At 45.2% G+C, this 25648-nt stretch overlaps 1 protein-coding gene across 2 annotated transcripts in view; it reads left to right on the top strand.

Annotated features, from left to right (window-relative positions):
- LOC120848907 overlaps nucleotides 1–25648 on the top strand; it is a 186331-nt gene that overhangs the window by 24415 nt on the left and 136268 nt on the right. The window contains exons 2-3 of one of the 2 annotated variants that reach the window (XM_042288330.1): nucleotides 578–651; nucleotides 2614–2683. In XM_042288330.1, the coding sequence (XP_042144264.1) occupies nucleotides 595–651; nucleotides 2614–2683 (127 nt within the window). In that variant the 5' untranslated portion in view covers nucleotides 578–594. The remainder of the gene's footprint in view (nucleotides 1–577; nucleotides 652–2613; nucleotides 2684–25648) is intronic. The other variant, XM_042288329.1, reaches the window with a different exon arrangement.

Below are 25648 nucleotides of genomic sequence, written 5' to 3'. Positions count from 1 at the left end.
GAATATGGCTGAAACCTAATGGGCATCAGGACAGACTGACCTCCCATTGTAGAAACATCTTGGCTCGGTGAATATGACTGAAACCTAACGAGCGTCAGGAAACGCTGCAAAATAGGCTGAACAGTTAGACACGTTTTCTTTTGACAAATATCTTGCAGAGATTAGGCTTGCTCTTGATTGTCTGATACTGTCAATGGCTTGGGGATTGCACTAAAATTCAGTATACTCTTCAGTTTATAAAGCCTAGATATGCGACTGGACTAGGATTCGTTGTTTGGCACAGCACACTAAAGGGAGATGACAATTATGCGTGCCTTTCTCTGATTCGAAACTTTTTGATTCTCATAATTTGGCTGTGGGACGGTTAAGTTACCTCTAGGACCCATAAATGAGCAATAGCCATCCATAATGAACTACTTGAATTGTTATCATTTATGTTCAGGTAGCAGCGTTAAATAACGACGCAGGCTTGGGAAACCGAATATTTTACTAAAGAATTGTCTTGCAGTGGTACCTTGGACTGTGATGTGTGCATGCTGGGACTGATTGTTGTTCTTTCATGTTGCATGTTTTGCAGTCATCAGTTCAACAGCCATGAAGCTGCTGCCTCTCGGTAACTTGAAATTAGTCATGACAGACAGCCTCAAGAAGGTACTTCCCCGTTGTTTGCTCCTGTTCCTTCTCTGTCACGAGTGACACTGGCACTCAGCCTTGGTTTTGTGGCTTGGCTAGCGTACACATTTTGCATTGTCTTTTTGAGCCAAACATTGGAGCAGTTCTGTCTGCTTTTTCTTTAACTGCATGCAGTGTTCATACAGAAAAGGCAAGGCTAGAAAACCTCTAATAAATTTGTCTCAAACGGTATGAGGGTCATATTAATAGAGAGCTTGCGGAAGGTAACGGTTCCCGTTTGCGTACAACTGTCTTTGTTATTTGTAGTTCTGGACATGGCGTTTTCTGGACTTTTGGCCGGAAATTTTCGGTAAAATGGTTGTGCCAAGGAACCTGGAGCCTGTACCCACCATTTAGAGTGGGTTCTTTTCGCGCTCCTTCGACTGTCGAGCTCGATTCATACCCATGTGGTTGCGTTTGTGCGCTTGTGAGATTTCAGATGGGGCTTGTTTTACTTCCTGAACCGCCAGCCACACTCGAAAGAATCAGCTTTCCCAGGTTCATCTATCTTTGAAAACCATACACAGCCTTGAATTTTCAACTTTGTTTTCAGTGATTTAGAAACCTTGTTATAGGTTGAGTGACCCCTGAACATTTTCAAATTTGTTAAAATTAGGGGGCTCCAGTTTTGCTAGGCTGAACAATAAGCGGTCATCATAGGTTGTCAGCCTAAAAATGAACTCGTTAAACTTGATGGCTTTTGCTTGCAATCTTCCTTTTTTGGGTTCAATAGCTTTGGGTCCACCTAATTCTATGTTTGTTCGGGAAACAATTGTTTCGTGCATGAAGAATTTGATAAAAATAAATTGTGGGCAGTGTTGCCCATCAAGAGTGGTTATCATGACTCTCTTTAACTCTCCATCTTTTTATCGACCAACTATAATTTCCTGGTCCTTCAAAAACCTTCAAAGTATTACATGTCTTTTTTTTTTTTTTTTTTGTTTTTTTCATAATTATTAGAAGAGTAATTTTTCTGGAGCAGCCCAGTTTGAGGCTTCGAATCCGGTGGGGTTTAGTGAATTGCGGTGAAGTCACCGTGTAACCCTGATTTTGGTTTTATGTCAAGTGATCCCAGAAGACCTTTAATATTAATCATCAGTCTTTTTCTGAGGCATATTTAGATGCTCTTCATCTGTCTGTTGTGCACATAATCCCCATAATTTCCTTTTCTTTGTCATGAAATAGTCGCTCCTTGTTCTAAATAAAAAACTTTGAAGTTTACTGTTTGGACGTAGGTGGTGTGTGGACCAGAGTTCAAGTGTTGTTGAAGCTTTACAAGTCGCTGGAAGCTTTCTTTTTATTACAAGAAACACACTTGGTCTAAAACTATAACTGGGCATTGAAAATCGATGATTCCAATCATACCATACTTTAGAAATTTTGCAAGCAATGCAATCTGCATGATGAGAGTTATACCCTTTATTTACAGAACAGGAACCATTATTTCTCTACCATTGTCATCCATTTTCTCTCTTCAAAAGTGATACGCTTGTATTGTCCCTGTCATTCGATGGCATCATGCTGTATTTTTTAAGAAACAGCTCATCATTTTCCATAACCGAACGTCACGAGGAGTAAGTTTCATGCTCGAACAGAAGCTTACTTTTGACTGGTGCTATACCTTTTCTCCCGAACCCAGTAGCTGTGTTGAGTCTTCAGTAGGCTTCATACATCGCCATAGTTTATTAATAAAGGCAAGGTTGAGAGCTATTGTTAAAGGATGTGCATCTTTCATGAGGCCTTGGCGGTGTAGGGGCACGGGGGGACTGCAGTGTGCATGCATGAGGTGTTAGTTACGCTGCAGCGCTGATGATTGTTTTATGCTAATGCGCCTTGGTGTTTCGGTGAGCGACTTCTGTTTGCGTCATCGTTGCATTTGTTCAGACGCTGTTGTCCAGTTTCTCACCTTTGACTTCCTTCTTTTTTTTTTTATTCTTGCAGACTGATGACGATCATGATTCAGGAACAGAGTCTGACGACGAGAGCGCTGAAATTGAGGAACTGCAGAAATGTGAGTAGTAGTGTTCGTCTGCTCACCGGTTCGGAGCGATGTTATCTTTTGTTAGCTGTGGGAAGCCGTCATACTTCGTTTTTGCAGGATACCAGGACACTTGCGATATTCCTCAACTCGGAGGCTCTGAAGCAGTCTTTGTGCTTTCCCATCCAAACATGTTCAGTTTTTGTTTCATCAAATCGGCACAATGTCAGCAGATGCTTTAGTTGTTAATTTTTTTGTTTCACTGTGCGGGCAGTGACCGCAAGCCCCACCCAACCTTGAATGAGCTGCAGTGCAGCAGTTAAATCACCCGTAGAACATTTTAGACAACGCAAATCAGCAATATTTTATTTATGTTTTGTTTCACCTATAGTGTACACTTTGGCAGCATTGCTGTCATAGCTGTTGTAAAGGAAAAGGGCGTCAATCATATTGTGAACATTGCAAACCAGTGCAATGGAAGCCCAGGTTACAAATCTTGATGGGAAGGGTCGTTTATGTTTGTAAAAGTTGCTTATGGAACGATTGCATTTTAACTGTACACTGTGGTATGCCTGCACTGCAACCATTTTGACGCTTTTTTTAATTTTGCAATAGAAATATTGCAATAGGTACTAGGTAACTCTTTCAGAGGAAGTTACTTGGAACTCTTAATGGAGTGTAACCCCTATCAAATAATGTTTTCTGGTGGGAAATATTGAAGGTGCTTTTTTTAACAACACGCCATTTCCTGACAAGGACAGTTTGTTTGGATTGACATTGTTACCAAAAGCTGTGCTTGGAGCAGGCATTGTTGCAGGTAACAATGTGGGTATAATGTCGCTGCCTTGACATTCAACGCGTGCACTCTGCAGCCGCTATCTCTTGTTCAAGACTTCCAGAAATATCAGCGGATATCCCAACTTTCATATACGTTTAGAGCCGGCGAAGTCGCGCCACAGATGATATCAAAGCAAACCGTTACACGATGTCCCTTATCAGTACCTTGGGCAGATTTCCTTTATTCAAATTGGCAGTGTTACCGGTGCCTTATCGCTTCCTGGAACGCTGCTCCAATATGAAGTTCAAACAGAATTCCTCTATACACTCCGTGCGGGAACTATAGGGGGCGCTTTGAAAAACGCGCGCAGCGCCGCTGGCGGAGGAGCTGGCGTTCGACTGTGAGGCGCGTTCAGCAGTCTGCGGCGCCTTTTCGCATGCCGAGCTGTGGCGGCGGAAGCGCGCACGGACGAAACTTTTGCTTTTTGAGCCAATACGATGAGGGTGACGTTGCATGAGTGGTGCGGCAGAAGGGCATTTAGCTGTTCCCCACTTCTTATACATTGAGTTTGCGTCGTTATTAGGGGTAATATCTCTAGTTGCGGCCGAAAAAGAAGTTGGAGCAACTTTACGAAAAGCAAGAAGGCCGCCACCATAATTGCTGTGAGTGGGAAATTTATTTCGCGCGTCGCTGTAAAACTAGGACTGCTGGGACGATGATATTTGGAGGCGAGTGAGATGTTCACTAAGTTTGTGCACGAAGAGTGCCAAGTTTCTTTAAGACAGCAGGTGTGAAAGTTATGTTTCTAACGAATAAAGAAATAAGGCTGTACGGGATATCCAATGTTGGACCCAAAATGTTGTGTTATAGCGGGCTGTGCAAAGTGCAGATTTGGGCACACAGGTGCTTGGACTTGGCAGTAACATGACACAGCGCTTATTATACAAAAAAAAGGTGGCATAGGGAAACCAGGTGAAAATTTGGTTTGGGAGGCGTAACTCAATGGTAACCGGTTTTGACCATGAAAAGGCTGTCAAGAGAATACCGCTGGTCGGGGGAGGTGGAGGCTTTATAGGTAGGAAGGGACTAGTGGACTGTACTTCCAATTGAAAAAAAACTTTACGAAAGGTGGTTCCAAAGCCGAGAAAACAAAGTTGTCGGCTAACACACGGTTTGGCCGTTAAGAGATTTTGCGGTCAGCTGTTGTGTAATAACCTGTTGTGCGAGGTGCAGATTTTCAGCGCACAGGTACTTTGACATGACCGTCACTTGGCACAACACGTATTATAACAAAAATAGTTGGCATAACGAAACCAGGTGGAAATTTAGTTTGGGCGGCGTAACTAAATGGGAACTGGCTTTGACCGTCAAAGGCTGTCAGATAATGCCACTCATCGTGGGAGGTGCACACTTTACAGGTTCGAAGGGACCAGTGGACGGTACTTCCAGTTCGAACCACTTTGCGATAGGTGGCTCTAAAGCCGAGAAAAAAAATTGTTGTCTATAGAACTCGGGGTCAGCGTTTCCACATCCAAAAGAGGAGGCTGATCAAGAAAGAAAGCATACCACATAAACTTCCATACTCAAACGTCGAATTTTCACTGATTCCGAGATTCATTAATGTTTTCTTTAGATTTATATTTGTCACTTTTTTTACCGTTCGAATCTTTCTTCGTGAAGTACAGATTGCGTGCCATACTTGTCCGGAAATATCATCGATACGTACGATGGGGACGAAACTTTTTTGGAGGGCATTCCTCCAACGAAATTGCCACTGCGTACCCGAGAGTGTGGGATGGCATTTCAGTTCGTCCCATCGATGCTAACACGTGTAGGCGTTACTGGTACGAAAACAAACGCAGAGCGCGAAACGGCAGTGTAGAATATGTCAGCCGTGCCGACACAGTGGCAGGCATGATCGGGAGACCAAATTTCTCGCGTCGTACGGCACGGCTCCATCGTTGTCGCTGCCCCACAAAACATCGGCGAGGTGAAAAACTGTGAAACTTTGTCTCCACGAGATATGACGCATAACTATTGAAGCACTTAATGACGCAGCACCGGCAGCACTTCATGCTGTGAACCCAGCGCAACCGCACCACTCCGACTTCAATGCCTACCAACGTACGCGGAGTAGTTTCGGTTTCGTTTTCTCTTGGGTTCTCACTGCCTACCTTCGGTACCGGCCGCGCGGCGGCGCGGCAGTCGCGTCGCACGGAGTGTATAGGACTGCATCAGGTAGCTAATATCTTAAATCGACTTGCAGGCGAAAAGACGCCCCAAGGAACACAATAGCGTAGTGACGAAGCTGGTTTGTGTGCCTGCTGGCGTCCTTTGATAGCATACTCATTTATTATTCTGAAATTACAGTGACGAACTTGTGACCTAGAGAATCCTCACTTCCGGAGTCTTTGTGACCCCTTGCGACCGCGTTGCCAGGCAAGCTAGTTCAAACCGTCGCTCTCCTGTGAGAGTGAATAATTGAACCGGGTTTCTAATTCGCTCTTCTGTGAGATTGAATAATTGAACTGGCTCTCTAATTCGCTCTTTTGTGAGAGTGAATAATTAAACCGTGCCTAGTGACAAGTGATGTTCTATTTTATTTTGTATAATGGAAGTTCATTTCGTGTAATCGGAATTGTGTTGACAAGTATTATATAATTGCCCCCTTTTTCTTGTGTGTGAACATTTAAACCGCTTTTGTTTCTTCTGAAAGGTTATGGATTGGATGCTTCGTGTTAGAATGATGATGAAGCAGTTTCGGTCATACTTATAGATCAAAGTGAAAGCTGTAACGTTTAGTGTAGATTTTTTTTTCTCTAGTAGTTTTATGGAAGACACTCCATCGTACGAACATAATTGGTGTTTTATATTGACATGCCTTGTTTCGTTTCATTTTTCGCGCGTGTTTTGCGCATGTTATTTATTGTTCTCTTTGTATTGCGGAACTTAGAGAGAGCGGGGGACAGAGGGCTTTGTCAAGAATCATGCCCCTATCTCTTATCCCTGTCCCCCCTACGCGGATACCATCCGGAAAATAAGTAAAGAAAAAAAAATACCTCCAATCTACTGCCTGGGACTTATGCAGCGCTGGCATCTTGCTCTTTCCAGAGCCACATATATAGGGGAAGAGTCTGAACATCTATTGTCCTCGGTGACCTCTCGCCGTACCTTAGCTCCTCCCAGACTCCTCCCATAGCACTGACGTCAAGCCTAGCAACCGCCTATTAACGTAAAACGCCGGGAGAACGGCGCGCATCCAGGGCCGGATGCTATCCCGTGTACAGAGCCTTATGTTTAGGGTTTCTGGTAAGAAAATGGTCCGTTGTTGTGCGGTTGGATGCTCCAATCACAGCCCTCGTAATTTTCGTTTTTTTTTTTTTTTTTTACTGGTTCTTAGAAAGAGAGAGAGAGAGAGAACACTTAAAAAGTCGCAAATAAGGGTTTTATAAAATCAAACGCGATAATTGTGGACGCCCACGGAAGGCTCCCGTCTCTGTGAGGTAAGAATGCCTGTTGCATATGGCAACTTTTTATAAAACGGAGTTTTCGTCGCAGTAGTGACGAGAACTAGCGAACTAGCTGCTACACAAAGCTCGCATGCACTGTGTAATGTGAGTAATCGCAGCCCTAATAGCAACGTCCGATCTGTGTAGCGTTTTCCCCGGCCTTCTCCAATCCGCGAACTGAATGAATTTATTATTTGATGCCATTTAATCAAGGTTAATTTTTGTATGAAAAAGCTAGTTTTATTGTCTTTCGATCTTCCATTAATCTTCGTGTAATGACACGACGATGGATGCTGGGATCTAAGCGCCGTTAGGACGGGCCAATCAATTAAGGTAAATCTAGTCAAACGAGCAAAGCTTATCATTCGCGAAGAGCCGCATTTTTGCCGAGTCGCTCGGTATTTATTTCGTAACCTTCCGTTATGGAATAGACGGCTTTAACGTTGGGAGAAACGTTAAATGCCGGCGCCGTTTTGAATGCCATCAAACTCGCGCAAACTTTAATTTTTTTTTTGTATCTTCGTAACTTCCGGCTTCCTAGATGTTCAGAGAACAAGGTCGCTGTTTCCTTGCTGAGAAAGTTCGGTCGAGGCAGGCGGTAAGCATGCACAGTGTGGACATCCCATATCGGGAGCAGCGATCGCTTCGATCAAGCCATCTCGTTTGACGCGCTGACGCGCAGTCAAGAAGAAATGCAATTAGGAAGAAACAAAGCTCTGGTAAACTCTCGGACGAAGGGCTTTAGGTCACTTAACAATATAACGGACAATTATCTTCAAGAACACGAACAACGATGGCATTTTTTTTTTCTATACGCTCGTTTATTAGAATACTTTACGGAAAAGCCCTCAGCGGTGAATTAGAAGCTGTTATCATTGTGCACTGCTAAAACAACAAGAGGCGTCATCTAGCACTGGAAATTGCAAAATTTACGCGAGCGTAATGTGCGCGACGCACCGATCGTCCGCGAAGCGTATGAACGGGCTGGTGACGCGGCGGTTTACGGAGGAAGAGTAGACAAGGTAACCGGGAACTGACTTAGCAGGGATGGGCAAAATACATGCAAATATGTATCGAAATACAAATACAAAATACTTCGTCAAAAATGTATTTAATTACAAATCTAATTACATCTTGAAAAAAGCATTTAATTACAAGATACAAATACAACCAAATGTATTTTGTGTCCTCCAAATACTTTTCCAAATACATTCCTCAAAACTTGCGTCAGCGACCCCAGGGCACCTGCAATGGGTTTCTGGGTACCTCATTTTAATTTTGCATCGCACACTCAGGAGTTAGTGTGCGAGGCTCTAGTAACGTAATAGAAATATAATCACACAAAATGTAATCAGCTTGGACGTAATAGGTGAAAAAAGTACAGACCTTTAAGCAGCTTTTTCTTTTTTTTTTTGTCAATCACATTTTGGTATAAACCAACAAAGAACCGAGATGACCAAGACGCACAGCCCTAGCTAGAGAATTTTTTATTGTTGCAACTCGCACCTGTTACGAAAATCTGGACGACCCGCGCATTTAGAATATTCCAGGCAAAAATGTGGATGGAAATCAGGCTGGAAAGCATCACAAGTTGCCATAGGCACTTATTTAGCCAGTCTGCCTGTGAATGTCGATTTGGTCACTATTCTTGTCTTGGACTAGCGCCGTAATCACAGTCACTAAACGCTTGTGCTTGATTGAGACACACTGCATTCGGTGCAGAACGTAGTTTTCTTCCTGCTCTGGACAGTGACAATATATTTGAGGGATGTCTTTTCGCCCACAAAATTGTATTTAATTACAATTGTATTTAAAATACCCACCTTTTAGTATTTAAATACACACGTCAAATACATTACCCAATTTGTAATTAAATACAAATGGAAAATACAGAAAGTATTCGAAATACGTATTTCAAATACTTGTATTTGAAATACTGCCCATCCCTGTGACTTAGTATGGCTCCTGAATAAACACGACAGCGCCGAAGTACTGCTAGCGGATGACTTCAAACACAACAAGACAAGCATACGTTGGAGGAAATCGAGAGCCAAGCGTATTATAGGTCCCCGGCGTCGGTTGGGCTCAAATATGGCGAAATGGGCGTGGCCGTCGCGTTCGCGTGGTCCACTGACGTAGTTGACGAGCTGTCAACGAGGCCACGGCAGTTGACCAAATTCTCCCCTATATATGGCTCTGGGCTGGGATGGCTCGTAGCGATCGCGGCGGTCTGTCTGAGTATACGCCGGTCGCTTAGGGCAGGCGAAGCCTCTGTCAATGGGGGGGGGGGAGAGGAGGAGTCAGTCGTCGAATGCAATTACGGAGCGTGGGGGGGAATAGCACTATCGATTTCGAATTTTCTGTGCCTCTAATTCTCCGATGCTGTTTTCTGTTTTTTTTTTTTTTTTTTTTTTCTGTTTTTATGTGCGCGCGTGTGTGTCGAGAATAGTCGCCAGTTGCGCCACCAAGCCAGCCCTCCTCGCTTAATCTGCAAACGGACAAAAAAAAATATTTAAAAAGAAACCCCGCAGTTGGCGGATGAAATGATTGTAGCAAAAGTTAGTACGGAGTACCGATATCAGGACCTGACTAAAACATCCGCGTTTTAACTTAGAAACATGAAATTACGCAGTCGTCGTTTTGTATTTCTTTTTTCTTTTTTTGCTCTTTGGCGTTTAATTGAGATGGTTCGCACGACAATGAGGGAACGCCATTGGCCGAGCGCGGTGCTGAGGCGTGTTCATAAGTACGCTCGTTGGCCAACCAGAAACCGCGAATTCTGCACTAACAGTACCAGCGACTAAAAAGTTAAAAAATGAAAATAAAAAAGTGTGGCCTATAACTCTGTTTTCACGTCGCTAAAAGCAAAAACAACTGCAAAAAAAAAAAAAAAAATCGCGTGACGCTGAAGTTGTGGATGTATTCAAGGTGGTCATAGCCGAGTTAGTCCGAACTTTTTTTTCTAGTTACGGTTTTTCACCTTCTGGCTTGGATTACATTTAGTTCGCACCGTAACAGCGAGTGGGAATAAGTGACTCGAGTGGCGCCACTGTCGAACAAAACCCCTGCTGTCACATCGCTCTTGCTCGTCATAGTCTCAATCACAGATCACACACTTTTTAGAAAAGACTTAGATTGTCTCATCATCTAACCAACGTGTATTATGTTTCCCCGTGTGTTATACTCTGATTCTGTGCATGTGTACCCACTACAATGCTTACGCCCTGAAGGTAACCAAAAATAAGTAAATATTCTCATCGTATCTTATCATACAGGCATTGTCGACATATTGTCTTTCACCGTGTGACGAAGTTTTATTGTACACGGGTTTGCCACAATACTACCTTTCATTTTGTCAAAACATTCTTATCGTACATCCATCCCACACAAACACCTTTTAAAGCATGATTTTTTTAACCCCGCCATATTTAGCTAGATTTAGCGGGTAAAGTATCGTCACGTGACCTCACCTGACGTGACGTCACGTGATCTATATGTCAACTCAGTTTCATCGCTAAATTTTTGCGGGAAAATTAACGTATTGTGGCCGAAACATCAATTCAGTTTCCCCCCGCTAAATTTATCGCGACGTCGCGTGACCTATAGAGCAATTCAGTTCTTAAAAACTTTTTATTACATTTTTGTACACTTATTTTGCACGGATACAAGTTTTAATTATGTTAAGATATTCGTATAATCGTAAAGGGATCTTGAACACATGACATTATTTCGCTATAGAGACTGATAGAGTGAAAACAACTGATGCTCCTCCCCGCCAATCTCGCCCTTTTACTTGCTAAATTTAAAATACGCTCTGCGCGGCATCACTTTGCACATATATCAATTTTCACTACGGTAAAATATTTCTCACCGTGCAGCCATTTTGCACATACCTTGTTGCTCCGCGTGTGTCAGACGCCCGAAAAACACTGTTATCACAAACGTAACGAATTATAATAACCGAAAGATGAAAGCGTCGACAGGGCGTACTATGTCTACATTGATCTGCCTTTTGATATCGTGGCGTTATCATCTTCTAACCATAGAGTGCGTTTCCTGCACCTACCTTTTTTTTTTTTAATATAAAATGACGTTTTTATTTTTGGTCGCATATTGAATTCAGTTGCCCATAAAGAAAAATAAATGCTTCAAAAAGGTCGCAAAAAAAAAAAAAGACAATGGAAAATATTTGTTAAAAGAAATATTTTATGGAATACGTTACCCATATTAACAATGGAAACTCCATATTTAACCCCGCGCCCTCGTCAAGAAATAATAATAAAAGCAAAACAAAAATCAGGCACATAAAAAGTCGAAAGTGAAGTCGTTCAATTTTATTTAAGGAGCCCGCGAAAGCAAGATATTTCACACTATACAAAACTAAGCGCACAAAAAACGTCATACTTATACACTCGGAATGGGCAGCGGTGCGCCAAATGAAACCAACCTCCAAGTTTACGAAATTTAACAAAGAAACGTGCTCATTCGATTGAAAGGTTCTTTCGTTTTCTTTAATTATCGTTCCCGGAACACATTTTTTCGCCAGCATCATCAAAAAGAAAAAAAAAATGAAAAGAGCAGAGTCCGGGTTTGGAAACACGACTTAAAAAACTCGGCCTTACTCTGCACTTTCGTCTCGCCGCTAGCCTGCTATTATTTCAAACATCGTGTTTAGCCTCGAAGATGGATCTCTCTCCTCTCCTCTTCTTCTCTCCCCCCCCCCCCCCAAAAAAAAAAAAAAAAAAGCACGCACGCACGCACACACAAAGGCACGCACGCACGCACAAAGAACCAATTCCCCATTTCCGATCTATAAGCGCCAACCTGCTCTTTAAGAGAGTTTCTCAACTACTACGCGGAAATAGAAAGGAGACAAAATGAAAACGCAGCTTAGTTGCTGGTCTGTTTTAGCGAAACGACCCTTATTCGTTATTATAATTTCGCGGCCTCTAAGCTACGATGAAAGCGACATTATTGTCGCGAGCCTTTACCAGCATTTTGTACAAACGCGACTGCATTGCGAATTGTACCCAACCTGCCAAAAAGAAACAGAAATCACCGCGACCGTTCTCTACCGAAGTAAAAAGCAAATATACACTGGTCCAATAAACGTATCAGAGCATAAAAAGAACGATATAAGAACTTACGAATTATGTAATTTGTGTGAGTTCTGGTATGTCTATTGAATCTTATAGGAAATGTGTCTCTCGTTGTCGCATGTTGTTGCGGCTGAGAGAATGTCAGAGATACGTCCAAAGCTGCCATCAATCTTTCTTCGCTCATTCTGTGTTCCTTCCGTCAACCGAACCCAATACCCTACCATTGGCCACTCAAGCCAGGACCAGGGACTTCGTGAAGGCGGTTATTTCGTTTTGCTTGTTTCTGTGATTGTAAGGTGTCTATAACTTTTTCAGATAAAGCTAATTTTGAGAAAAGTTTACTAAGTTAGTACGTTCAGTGCGCTGAGGTTCGGTGCAAATTAAAGACTAGTCAAAAAGTCGTTGCAGGCCCGCTTTAAGGCCCGTTCACACACTTGCAACCGAGTAGGACCGAGAGAGACGAGATCGATTTTTTAAGCCTCTTGCGACGGCGTAGGACCAGATGCGCTGCTGCGAAGCAGGTCCTCAGCGTTCGCAAGAGGCTTAAAAACCGGTCCTGTTTCCATCGGTCCTACTCCGTTGCAAGTGTGTGGACGAGTCTTGACGATTGACCGCAGGGGGAGGCTAGTACGAGTTATCCAAGCCAATCCAATGCCGTGTCAAGTGTCCGTCGAGAAGGGCAGGGCGACCCGCATAGTCACGTGACACCTTTACAGAGCTGGGATTGGCTTGTTGCGTGTACCGAGGTCCACCAATAACTGAAAACCAGCCTGTTGGGGAATTAGAATCGAATACATGAAAGCATAAAACAAATTATAAGAGGACGGGGGAGTAAAGAAGTTTTGTTTCCGTCCCCGTCCACTATCTGTTTTTATCCCTTCGTGTATTCGTAGTTGAAGTCCATCTTAAGGTAAGAAGCAGAGTATAGATAATATATATGCGAAAACTCAACATTTGGGACGCTCTACGTCGTGTCCAGGAAATACTGCCCTCAATGCCAAAAAAAAAAAAAAGATACATAGAGATAGGATATGTGGAAAAAAAAATATATGTAGGATATGGAAGGAGGGAGAGACCACGGGCAATTACCGTCGAATACCGGCAAACCGCGACACTTGCCGAAGAGCCACCTCTATATTTTGGCGCGGATAAGTATACAGTCTTCGATTTCCTCGCGCCACTTCCGCCAGGGAAGCGTCTCACCTTCTAGAACGTTCCAATATACGGCGAGCGAGGTGTTCCAAAATGCATCCTTCGGCGCAACGGAACGCGAAGAGGGAGGGGGTAAAAAAGGGGGGCGGGGGGTGGCAGGCCAATCACTGGACAACATTGAGAACGCGGAGGCAACGCCAGCCAAGCTCGCGCCATTATTGGTTGAGGCAATTCAGTCCGAAGAAGACACGGGCCGCGCGTGCGGTCATCGTTGGTAGACTCGCCGCCATCTTTGTGTCCCCTCCTGGTCTGTGGAGTGCGTCTTTGGTACGCACACAAACCGTCTCTTTCGGAATGACAAGACGCTGCGCACACGTCCACAGCCGCCCAGTGACTGGGCACTTTTTGCCCCGGCGATAAACGCTGGGAAAGTGTCTAATCACTGCCAATGTAAAAAAAAAGAAAAAGGCGTGGCGAGTTTAGGGAACTTTAGTGATACAGAATGCGGCATCGGCCGACGAGAACGTCGAAGGGCCGGTCACGAAGCTGGAAACGTGAACATAACGAGCCTAAAGTCCCTAGGATAAGAGCTTCCTACAAGTAGCGACATTCTTTGAAGCGCCGACTGCGTGACGGCGCAGGTTTTAGGAAGCGAATGGCGGCGCACAGCGGAGGTTTGAACTGAATGCCGCCATTTTCTTCCAGCGGAATGTGTTTTGTCATTTGTGTTGGTTGTCGTTACTTGTAAAAGAAGTATCAAGGGACTTGAATGCGCCGCCATTCGCTTCGTAGAACCTGTAAAAAGTAAAAAGAAAAAGTAAATGAAGTACTTCCTTCGTTCATGGCAAGCAGAAAAAAGGCGTTACCGACCTACATTACCCTAAAATAAAATGAACGCGTTGCCGTTTCCGATACAAATGTAACGCACGTTAGTATTCATTAATTAAAAACGGTTTAGTGTTTTGACGTTACAGGTACGCAGAAGTGTACCATATTCCAAGAAACATAATATCCGTGCATATATTTTATATGGTTCTGGTTTTGAATGTGTATGGGATGAGTGGAAGAAGGCATATAACGTAAGTAGGTTATTCGTTACTGCTTTCAAATATAACTAGTGCGTTAGTGCGTTAGCGAGGAATGTAATCCGTTACCGGTAACGCGGTAACTGCGGAGCTTTACAATAGCGTACGCAAAGGCTTCGCGTCCGCATAGAACAGCGTCCTCGCCACTGCGCGTGCGTCGAACGCTGACTGCGGTTCGCGCTTTGCGTGCGCTATTTCTCCAGAAATTGCTTGCGTACGCGAAGAGTCTTTGCGCTTCTCCGTAAGTTGGATTCGTAATGGAAAGTTTGCTAAAGCCAAAACGAGCACAGATAAAAAAAAAAAAAAAAAAATGGCGGCTCCCAGATCCGCGGCTATTGCTGCTTGTAACGCATGGTGTGCGAAGGTCAGTACACCAGCGCTCTATTGCCGCAGCGACGCAGGTGGACACGACCGGTCGACCGCTCCTGTCGCATTCTCATATTTAAGCAAATAAAAAAAAAAAGTTACTCTTTTTATACTCGAGGCACAGCATTTCATGCGTGAAACAAAAAATTGTTACTGCATCTTAGTGGCGTTGCAAGCGCGAGGTGCTCGGGCTTTTGCTTCGCGGCGGAGAGACGCTATTCTAAATCACTCTTGCGGAGCGTGCGCTAAAGTTGCGTACGTTAGTACTAAAATTCGGTAGCCTAGCGCGTTACTGTCCACACAACTCTACATACTGGACACGAGTGCTCGCTCCTCTTACGTAACCAACGCCTCACTTTGTTTTTACAATCAAAATGTGTGGCTCGCAATAATCATATTAGTGTCGTCAATAACAATACGTTAGCCAGTACTGTACGCTAGTACTATGCGATATATATCATACTGTTTTAATGCATCATTTTCGCACTAAAAAAAAAATAAAAGAAAAAGCCGTGTTTTGATATTCTTGTTTATGGAAGAAAAACAAAAACACGAATTTGCATTATCCCATAACACGCCACAGTAGACGAAGTTCCAATGCCCGGAAGTGCACTTCGGTTATAATGACAACACGCATGTATATCCCTCGAGGGGGGAGAGAGGGTTTGTGTTCGTTGACGTTGGCACGGGTTGTGTTTATTTCGGCGAGAGCTCGCAACGCATGAGTGCGTCACTTCGCGCTTCCAGAACCCCAAAAACTTTGTTTTCTTTCGTCGGAGCGTAAACAGGGCGTTCCTCCTCCTCCTCCTCCTCCCACACCAAGAAACACCCGAGCAACCGCAATGAGAAAAGAAAAAGAAAAAAATGTGAGAAAAGAAAAAAAAAAAGAACAATCTCTTCCGTGCGGCCACACAGCGCAAAACCCGTTGCGAGTATGTCTCGAAAACTGACGCTCCCGACTCGCGACCCTCTCAAGCGCGTATATATATATATATATATATATATATATATATATATATATATATATATATATATATATATATATATATATATATATATACATACATACATACACGAAAGCGAAAATGAGAAGGAAAAGGAAATGCGACCGCAAACGCGCACACATACAAGCATCGGCAGCGTGTGTTTTTCCACGTGTGCTCGCACACGCCGGTGTATTTGAGTGCGTTTCTGCGTTTTTTTGTTTGTTTACAATATAGGGCGTATTCACTGGCAACCATAGCCTAGTGAGTGCGCAGTCGCCTGCTAGCAGTGAGCTTTCACTTTGTGCTTTCGCAACGTGGACTTGACACCGTCCAAGGTAGCCGGCCTTGCGAGCCTGTTAAGTACGAGCTCGGTTTGAGCATGCTCAAAGAACGGTGCCCTCACACATGGAGTCCAGTGACGCGTCTGTCTGTCTACTCCTGTCGGAAGGCTGCCTACCTGGGCATTAGTTAGTGTGTCTACGCCTGTACACACGCCAGCGTTTGTGCGGGTCTGCCTCGCTTTTAAACCCTCGTACTGCACAGTGTTTGCGGGTTTTTTGTTTCGCGCATCGATAAGTACCATGCGCAGTTTGTTTCGCTAGAAGTCATCCGAGCCAATATGGGAACCGGAAACGTATCACATGATTTTGAAATCGGGAGCGGCAATATGCGGAGAGCGAGGTCGATGCCAGTACAGTAGCCAAAATATTACAACTATTTGCGATGGACGGATGGATGAATGGACAATGACGGCTGTTCCCTTTGAATCCGGCGGTGACCTGCGCCAACTTTCCATTTCTGTTTTGTTTTTTAGGCTAAGTAATGTTTAGGTTTATTTAATCATATTTGCAATAAGGTGATCAGTTGGGCGAGTTGGTACTGGTTGATCATGGTTAGAGTTGCGCGCAACAAGACAAGGAGGGAGGAGAGAAACACGCAGACGACAGTCAACCGCACACACACAAATTAACTCACACGCATTGAAAGGAAGAAGGAAAGGGAGTCCGGTTGGGGGGGATCCATGTATCGACCTAGAGCTCGTGTGCCCTCGTGCTTGTGTGGCCGTTGCCCGAGCTGGTTCCGCCTTGTGTGCTTCTTTCTTGCCGTCTGCCTTTCAATACCTGCTAGTCGCGAGTGTGGGCCTGTCTGTCGCCTACGTATGTCTCTCTTCTGTCCCCGTCTTTTTGTGCGTCGCTCTAACCTCATGGCGGACGATAAGTTACGTAGCTGACGGCGCGGGAACAGCCCTACATCAGCGCTTCACTTCATGCGAAAACCGGCCTTCACAGTTCAGAATGACGTACTCTGGCCGTTTCGATGCCCTCCCCACTTATATTGCGCGTTCTATCCATCTCTTGTTATTTGACGCTCCACGTCCTAGCTTTTAGAACCCCTCTCCTAGCCTCAAAGAATAATGCACTCGCTCCAGAGTTATCAAATATTCCCATCTTTTAAATGTCCGCTCTTCTTGTCCCGGACATTTCTAACCCCAGAAGGAGACGACGTTACCCGGCGGAAAAGACGCGAAGGAGAGATGTGGGGAGCCACCGTGTGCCTATCCGCAAGTGCGCAGCCCAAAACCGGCGCAACCTGGCGGCGGAAATGTAAAACGGCGGAACTGGGATTACATGCGCACCCTTGTCTGGCCCCTACCCAAATGTAGCCGTCAGGAAATTTCGATAAACTTCCGTTCCACTCCACCCTACAGCCGTTGACAACGCCTCCCGCACGCGCTAGTTGCCTTCCGTCGTGCTTTTACTGCGCGTGCTCACGTGATGACGGAACGTCATCGAAGGTGGAAAGCTCGCACTGGAGCTGGAACTGCCTACTGCAGATATTACGTTTCAACACACTAGAGAGTAGACCACAGCCTCGTGCCGTTCGAAATCGGGCCAATCGTGAATAAAGCCCAAACTAAAAATCACATTAAAAAAAAAAAAAAAAAGACAGCGCTTTTGCTTTTTTGTACCGTTTTTCGAGCAGGGAAGCGATGGAGAGGAGAGAGAGGCAGAAAGTAGCGCGATCTTAGCACGACATTTAGACAGAAAACAAGAAAAACAAAAACGCTGATGGCACTGCCGGAGTTTCTGAAATCTCTCTTTCTCCCCAGCCGACCGTTGCAATGCGTCAGCGCCGGCGCTGCTAAACACGCCATAACCATTCAATGGAGCCGAGTAAGAGAGGGAGAGAGAAGAAAGGCACGAGGGAGAGGCGGAGAGGCGTACGCGAAAGCCAAAAAACCCGGAAACACAATGGCAGAGCCGCAACGAAAACAGTGGCAGCGCATTGCCAGCCCCTCCCACTACACTCCCGTTGCACCTCAGGGCGGATCGCAGCCGACGCTACTACGAGTCATCCAAGCCAATCCAAGCGCTGCGAACGTTCCACGTGACTAATCTCCTCTCGTGTCGCTGATTTTACCTAGAAGAAATAAAGCCGTAAAAATGATTAAACCAAGCTTTTTTTTTTCTCGCTTCCTTTTTTTTTTTTTTTTGACGTTCTCCAGCACACCGATTAAACGGCTAAAAATATGTATCGCAATTAAAGCATCACTCTAATAATCTGAAGGTTAATCGATGAACTGCCCAGACCTGTTATGCGTGAGATTAGGGCGGAGGGTTATCGGACTCATCAGTAAAAGAGGGTCGCTGCGGCCGATGCTGCTTGTGCGTCGTGGTGCGGGTCGTCCGTCCAAGTCGCAGGGTCTACCACGCTCCGATGAAAGATGTAGCTAGACATTTTGTGATATTAGTCGCTCTACAAATTCTGCCCTCCCCGATAAAATTGAAGCGGGTGAACCTACACTACCGAGAAGAGCATCTAATAGCACGAATGCTGTTGCGTTGTTTGATTACGCTCGTGTATTCCACTCGCAGATATATTAGAGCAGTTTTGTTTCGCTCGTCTCAGTTGCCCTGCCAAAAGAACAGTTTTGGGATCGTAACTAAAAGAGACACTCTCTCCTCATCACAACGTAGTAAACTTGTTCCGACTTCGAAAAAAGCCTAGGACGCTAAACACACCAGTCGGACACGCGTTCCATGCACTTCGATGATGATGATAGCGCGACAGTAGCGCCACCTGTATAATCCGTGTCACTAGTTGTGTGCAGTGGAGGCGAAGGTGAGTCCAGACGCAGAGAGAGAAAAGGCGAGCATTAGGAAGGCGGGACGGGAGGGGAGGGCAGTGCAGGTCGAGGGGAGAAAGGGAGGGCACTGGGAACGTAAGAGAAGAGAGGTGGTTTCTCTCTTCCCCTCTCGAGCCCTTCTAGTGCTTTCCCCTCTCTCCACTCGCCTGGCGTTGCCTTCGCGTGTACTGCACGCAACTCGTGACACGTATAGGTCGATCTCGTAGGGTCGAATGACCCTACGAGCCGTCGAAGCCGATCTAATGGGCGTGCGAGCGCCAAAGCCAGGCTTGTACTGTACTCGTTACAAGTGACTAGATTACACTCGTAATCGATTACTTTTTAGAGTGATTTCGGGATCGTTTCAATGAGACCATTTAGGAGGTAATTGCTTTTTTAATTACTTTTAAAGGTACTGATTTCTGTACACCCCCCCCCCCCCCTCTTTCTAAGGGCGCCGTAACGTGTACGAGATTGGTAGCGGCGACGCGCCGGGCGCGTAGTCACGTGATGTTTTTACGGCGTTGGGATTGGCTGAAATGGCTCGTGGCGTCCGCAGCGGTCCACAGTAAGGTAAGACGGAGTACGGCCGTTCCGTCTCTTCACTGTTGTTGTCTGCCGTCTTGCGCCCCCCGAAAATAATGGTTCCTCGAGGAAAAAAAGAAAAGAAAGCATTCCGCGTCTTCGGTCGACGTGACATACGAGTTCCCCTCTCCCTCTTCTATCTCCTTTTCTCTTCTGCCGCCTGTTGTACTACTGAATGTCCCGCGGTAGCGTGGAGGAGGCCGCCTCGATGAGTCCCGGTCGAGAAAAAACCGCACGCGCCAAGAAATAGTCCCGGCGCAGATCGCACGAACGAAAAACGCTCGACAAATACGCGAGATGTGGCACGTGCAACGTTGATCGTCTATGAATTTTAAGTCGAGAGTTTGGTCACTCAACGCGATGGAAGTTGGCTTCATTGTTTCGAAACGTTTGAGTTGGTGTTGACGAGTCTCTTGATACTCAAAACGGCAAGGATATTAATGTATTCACGTATAAACCGTTCTTGTGATCTACCGGCGTCTGTCGGTCAGGTTCGATCTGGCGAACCGAAAGCGTATCTGACCAGAACAGCTGGTAGATCTGTGCGGATCAGTACTGCCGCGATATATTTCTCATGTCCCGTTCTTTTCATTTTCAGCTTTTCTGTTTGTCAACGTTGTGGCGTTTTTTTTTTTAATTAATATTGCGAGGCTGGTGTACTGAATTAACATAGTTGTAATTACTGACTCCAATATTAAATCTGGCTCGCTGTCCTCATTGACGTGTGTTGACTCTTCTACAACACTGACGCCCTGTGAAACCACAGGGTGCCAAAGCACAGCTTTCCATTCTCGTTTAGAACACAATGAATGACGAATGCGCTACGGAAGAAAATCACCGTTTGTAATCCGGAGCGACGGTTACGCAATAAAAAAGTAGAACAATACCAAATACCCCTCTCGGGTTTTTTTTTTTTTTTTTTTTTTTTAACAACGCGATTTTTTCAAGCGTTTGCGGGAAAGACATGAAAAGCTAAATGTCCAAAATCTCAAACCAGGTACAAGAAGTAAGTAGTAAAATATGGGAAGGTTACATCCGTTCCGCTAGACAGTACTATATTTTATATAAATATAGTACTGTCTAGCGATTTATATTTATATAAATATAGTAGACAGTACTATATTTTATATAAATATAGTGCTTAGCGAAAGAGTTTCATGGACAAACTTTAGATAGCAAAGTCCGCGCTTGTGAGTATAGGGTTGCAGCAGCCATCATTTTGAGTGTTTTCTCACCTATATCTCAAAAGGAAAGTGTAAACCTCGAGCCGGCCCTCACAGTCTTAACCGTTGTAAGACTTCGTTACAAAACCTGTCTATTGCCAGTGTAGTTCGTGTAACCGTCAGTGTATCGACGTGGAACATACATTGGTACAATGCAAGATGTTCATAAGACGACGTTTCAAAGTTTATTTGAGGTGTAATGCCGTCGTCAGTGTAGGCGCTCCCAATCGAAACTATCACAAGACGGATGTTTCTTCTTGTTTGTACCATGTCCATATATGAGTTCAAGAACGCATAAACTTGTGTCAACCAACTCGCCCTCGATATGCTCAACCAACGCGCCCTCCTATTACTTTCAATGTTCATAAAACGTCAGTGTAGTTAACGCACCTTGTCAGTGCAGGTACTCACAATTTAAACGACGGCGTTTCGAAGTCTGATTGTGGTCAGTGTAGATAGCGTACTCGACAGTGCAAGCGGTCACAATCTAACCTGTCATAAGACAAGGTTCCGAGGCTTACCGCCGAATTCCAGAAACCTCACTCCAACTACACTCAAACTGAAGGGCCCCTTTACTTCCTCGAGGAAGGCGCGAGGGCCGGCGCTGGCCAATCGCGAGGACGGATCCGCCGTCGCGATTGGCCAGCGCCAGCCCTCGCGCCTTCCTCGAGGAAGTGGAGGGGCCCTTAAGTTTGAGTGTAGTTGGAGTGAGGTTTCTGAATTCGGCGGTTAGTTTATTCCACTGTACTTAATGCAGCTGTCAGTGTAGCCGCTTCCGATCCAGAATGTCAAAGACGACGTTTCGAGATCTAGTTATTGTCGCTGTAGGCACTCCCACTCTAAACAGTCATGGAGACGACGTTTCCAGAATGTATTTACTGTCGACATAGTTAATGAAGTTGTCAGTGCAAGCGCTTACAAACCAAACTGTCGTTAGACGCCTTTTTCGAAGTGTATATTCATCGACAGTGTTAGTGCAGTTGTCACTGTAGAGGTGCTCACCATCGAAACCGTCGTGTAACACGACGCTTGCAAAGTTCATCGCATTGTCAGTGCATAGTCTCTCCCTTTCCTCCCAAAACCCGGAAAACCAGAGCGTGCAATTACGGCGGCGCATTTCCTCGCTTGTCGTGCCTCGTCGCCCATTCCCGCCCAGACGGGAAGCCACCAGCTCGCCTTACCGCGACCTCGGCGGCACTCGCGTCACGTGATCTTCCCGGGGAACGCTAATTATCGGCGGCAGTTCGGAGAAACGCAGTCGTTTTGGGCAGTCCGCATGTCACACAAGCAGCCCGCCGAGAAAAAAAGAAATATATTTATCGCAACCGACACGCTACTAACACCCCCCCCCCCCCCCCCCCCCCCCCCCCCGCTTTTCTGCGACCGAGTCCCGGGAACTGACGAACCTCGCGTAGGTCATTGAACTTTCCGGAGGCTGGGGGGGCACGCAGTCCTAACTACATGCGAACTTTTTTGTCGAACCTCGAAAGTTCGGTATGTTCGGCCGGCGAACCTTCGGACTTTTTGTCAAAATTCGACGAAGTTCGACTTTTCCAACAGTGTTGCCCGCCTTCCACACAAACAAGAAAAGAAAAAAAAGCTTCCAAAATTGGTGCATAAAAAAAGCGGTTTGTGCAATAGTCTGTTATATGTGACACGTCATAAAAGCAAACGCGTAAACGTGTAGTAATGCACAAAGTTTTGTTAATGTGGAACTGCTCACACCCGACAAATGTTACAATCCCTTCTCCGCTAAGTTGCATAAGCTCGTTTTCGATTCCGGCATATCCGCACGAAAGTCGATATTTACGTTAAGCGTTAAAAAGGAAAAAAAGAACTAAAACACGCCGAACATGGTTAAACCCGAACCTCGTTTGGTTCGCACACGCTTGGTTACCAAAGGCCGATAAGTCAACAAATTAATAAAACCGCAGCCGCAGGCAACTAACACTCCCCCGCGACCGGGTCCGAATATCGCGTAGGTTATTGAACATTCGGAGACCAAGAGCGGAGGCATACACGACAAAAAGTTGCCAAAAAAAAAAAAAAAAAAGCGTCCCTCAAAAAAGAAAAAGAAAAAAAAAAAAAAATATATATATATATATATATATATATATATATATATATATATATAAACAAAGAGGGGGAGAGATAAGTTAACCAATTATTCGGTGCGGAACGGGGATACCATACACATGTCTATATCTTTGGCAACCTCATGCTCGGAACCTCGGATCACGTGACCCGGTTACATGCAGGATGCATCAAAATGTGGCACGCATCCCGTCCAAGAGCGAGAAAAAAGAAACAGCGTATAATTCGCCGGAGGTATGAAAACATATGACGTCGCTCAGTACGAAGCCGTCGTTTTGATGACGTCATAGGACAGGAAACAGTCAGCACCTTTGTTTTTATTTTAAATATCGTTGCCTACAAAAAAAAAAAAAAGGCGTTCCCATGTAATGTTGAATGCACGACAGCGCTCTGGCGCTGTTGTGCAATCAACATTACTGGAGTTGTTTTTTTTTTTTTTTTTGCGTGGGGCGCGGCATAATTTTTTAGCTTCATATTCTAAGACAATATTCAAAGGACTCTAAGGCGAACGCCGATGTAAAAGCCATATCCCAGTAGACAAAACTCGAGTACATTGAAAGAAAATATTGTTCACGTTTTGCGAGGAGTGGAAAGGGGAAGGGTGGGGGCTGTTTGCGGATCCTAAGAATTGGCTCTTAGACCCCCCCCCCCCCCCCCCCCTCCGAAATTCGAGAATTAATGGGGCTGCCATAGCCTCGCAATCGGGTGACAAGGAAACAGGCTGATGAAATAGGAACGTTAAAGAGGATTACTCAGATTGGTCGTTTGTCGAGTGGCGCAGAGGAACTAGACCATCCCATGAGCAAAATGATAACACTAGCCTCCGTTACAGCCGGTAGAAATGACGGAGGCTTCAAGAACCATGCGCCTTCGAAGCCGCGAGTTGTTCTGCTAGCGGTACCAAATTTGCGCCTATTACGTGCCGCACGGTCCCGGTAGTATTCAGTGGTAACCCGGGCAAAGAGCGTGTGCGGAAGACGCCATTCGAACACTCCTATTCCCGATAACACACGCCGCGCAGTAAAACAAAATGCCAACCCCAATGTAAAGAAAAAAAAAAAATGCGGATTACGGCAACGCAGAGTTAGTGGAACGAGAATATTACATCCCGAAGGGGCGAGGAGGCTGTGCGATAGGTTCGAAACAAAGTAAAGATGTACAAAGAAAATTAGAAAAAAAAAAATATATCGATGGGAGGCAAAAAGAGCCGCGAAAAACGTAAAAAAAAAAAGCAAAAACCAAAGCCGTAGAATAATAATAGCAAAATAAACGAAAGAAAAAAGGTGGAAAGACAAAAAAAAAACATTAAAAAGTTATGCAAAACAAAAAGAAAAAAAGTCGCAGCAACACCGCAGTCAATGCTTGAAAAACCAGGGGAATTGAACCGTCGAGGCACGGAGGGGGGGAGTATGCGGCAGTAATCACAGAGGTCGGAGGACTGTGCTCGTTTACACATATCCCTCCCGAGAGACAGAGAGGGAAAGAGTGTGTCGGCCTGTTATCGCTCCTCTCTCTCGACGACGAGTTGGAAAGAATCCAGCCGACGACAACAGCAGCAGCAGCAGCCGAGCGCGGCATCGGCCCCTCTTCCTTTTCTCTCTCTCTCGTAAGCTTGGAGTACGCTCGATGACGTCACGTCCGTCCACGTGTGTCGAAAACAAACTGCGTCGATTCACGAGACTCGGCAAGAGCAAGCGGGCTCACGTGTCGCGAACAAATCATCGGCTGGCGTACGAGGAACCGGAATTCCGGGTATTCACCTTGTTTGTTTCGCCGCGGGGGGCTGATAACGCGAGGGTGCCACTGCGCACTCGGAGGATACTACACCATCTAGACGCAAAATCGTAGTGGCGAATTTTACAAACCTCTGCTTCAATTGTGTCAAAAAAAGAAAAAGAAACAGTTTAATTGTTACTAACAGTAGCGATAATTACGTTCTTCAAGAACACAAGCAAAAGACCAGTCTGACGACCCAGTGTTCTATCGCCCGCCCCTAAAGAACAAACAGCTATAAAAGAAAAAAAGGAAGAGGAAATATTAATATTATTGCTGATACTGATAAAAGTAGTTTATTGCTACAAGCAAAGAGAAAGTTCAGTACACCGGGCGTATCAAAGCAAAAGAAAAGGCTTGCAGAACATTATTATTGTGCGATCAAAAGAAACATAAATAAAAGCCGGCATCTACTGACAAAAACATAAGTGACGTGTACTGCAAATAACGCAGTGTCAAACACCTTCACAGACGCAGGCGCTCAAGAATGACATACAAGTAAATAAATACATCAGTAGAAACACTGGATACAGAATGAACGCCAAAGTTCGTTTTAAAAACAAATACCTGAAGCATATTTTTTTTACTCTTCCCAACGATGTTTTGACTCGAGTAATAATAATAAGAAATAATACTAATATAATACTGCTACTACTACTACTACTACTAATAATAATAATAATGAAAGGGAGCCCACGGCAGATCATATGTCTAACGCCGCTTCGGCGCTCCCTAAACAAAAGACCAAAACAACCCTACAGTACCCGTACGTCTCCTCTCCCTCGCCGCCATCAACAACCCTTTCGCCCCCCTTTCCCTCCTCCGGAGCAGTGAAAACAATGGAACAATGCCGGGCCTTCCGTTCACCTCCTAACACTTCCATTCTCCCGTTCTGTACACTCCCGAGACAAAACAACGACGCAGCCGCTGGGAGGAGTCCACCCCCCCTCCCACAGCCTTCGACCCAATCTCTGCATTTGCATAATCCTGGACCAACACATCGGCCATCCCCCCCCCCCCCCCCCCCCCCCCCCCCCGCTCTTTACCCAAACGTCTTCGCTGAAGGATCCATCGTATGTGTGTTCTCCATCCGAACAAAGCCGCCTTGATCGATGAAGGCTTTCGCTTTCCTTCTCTCCCTCTCTCTCTCTTCACTATGGGGATATGACGTCAGCAAAGTGACGTCACACGCTCGTTGTCTTTTGTCCTGCTTTGTTGGCA

Source organism: Ixodes scapularis, unplaced genomic scaffold (assembly GCF_016920785.2).
Source record: "Ixodes scapularis isolate PalLabHiFi unplaced genomic scaffold, ASM1692078v2 PGA_scaffold10__122_contigs__length_95168666, whole genome shotgun sequence".
Lineage (NCBI taxonomy): Eukaryota > Metazoa > Arthropoda > Arachnida > Ixodida > Ixodidae > Ixodes > Ixodes scapularis.
The sequence above is the reverse complement of the archived record's forward strand: the minus strand, read 5'-3'. Positions and strand labels throughout refer to the sequence as shown.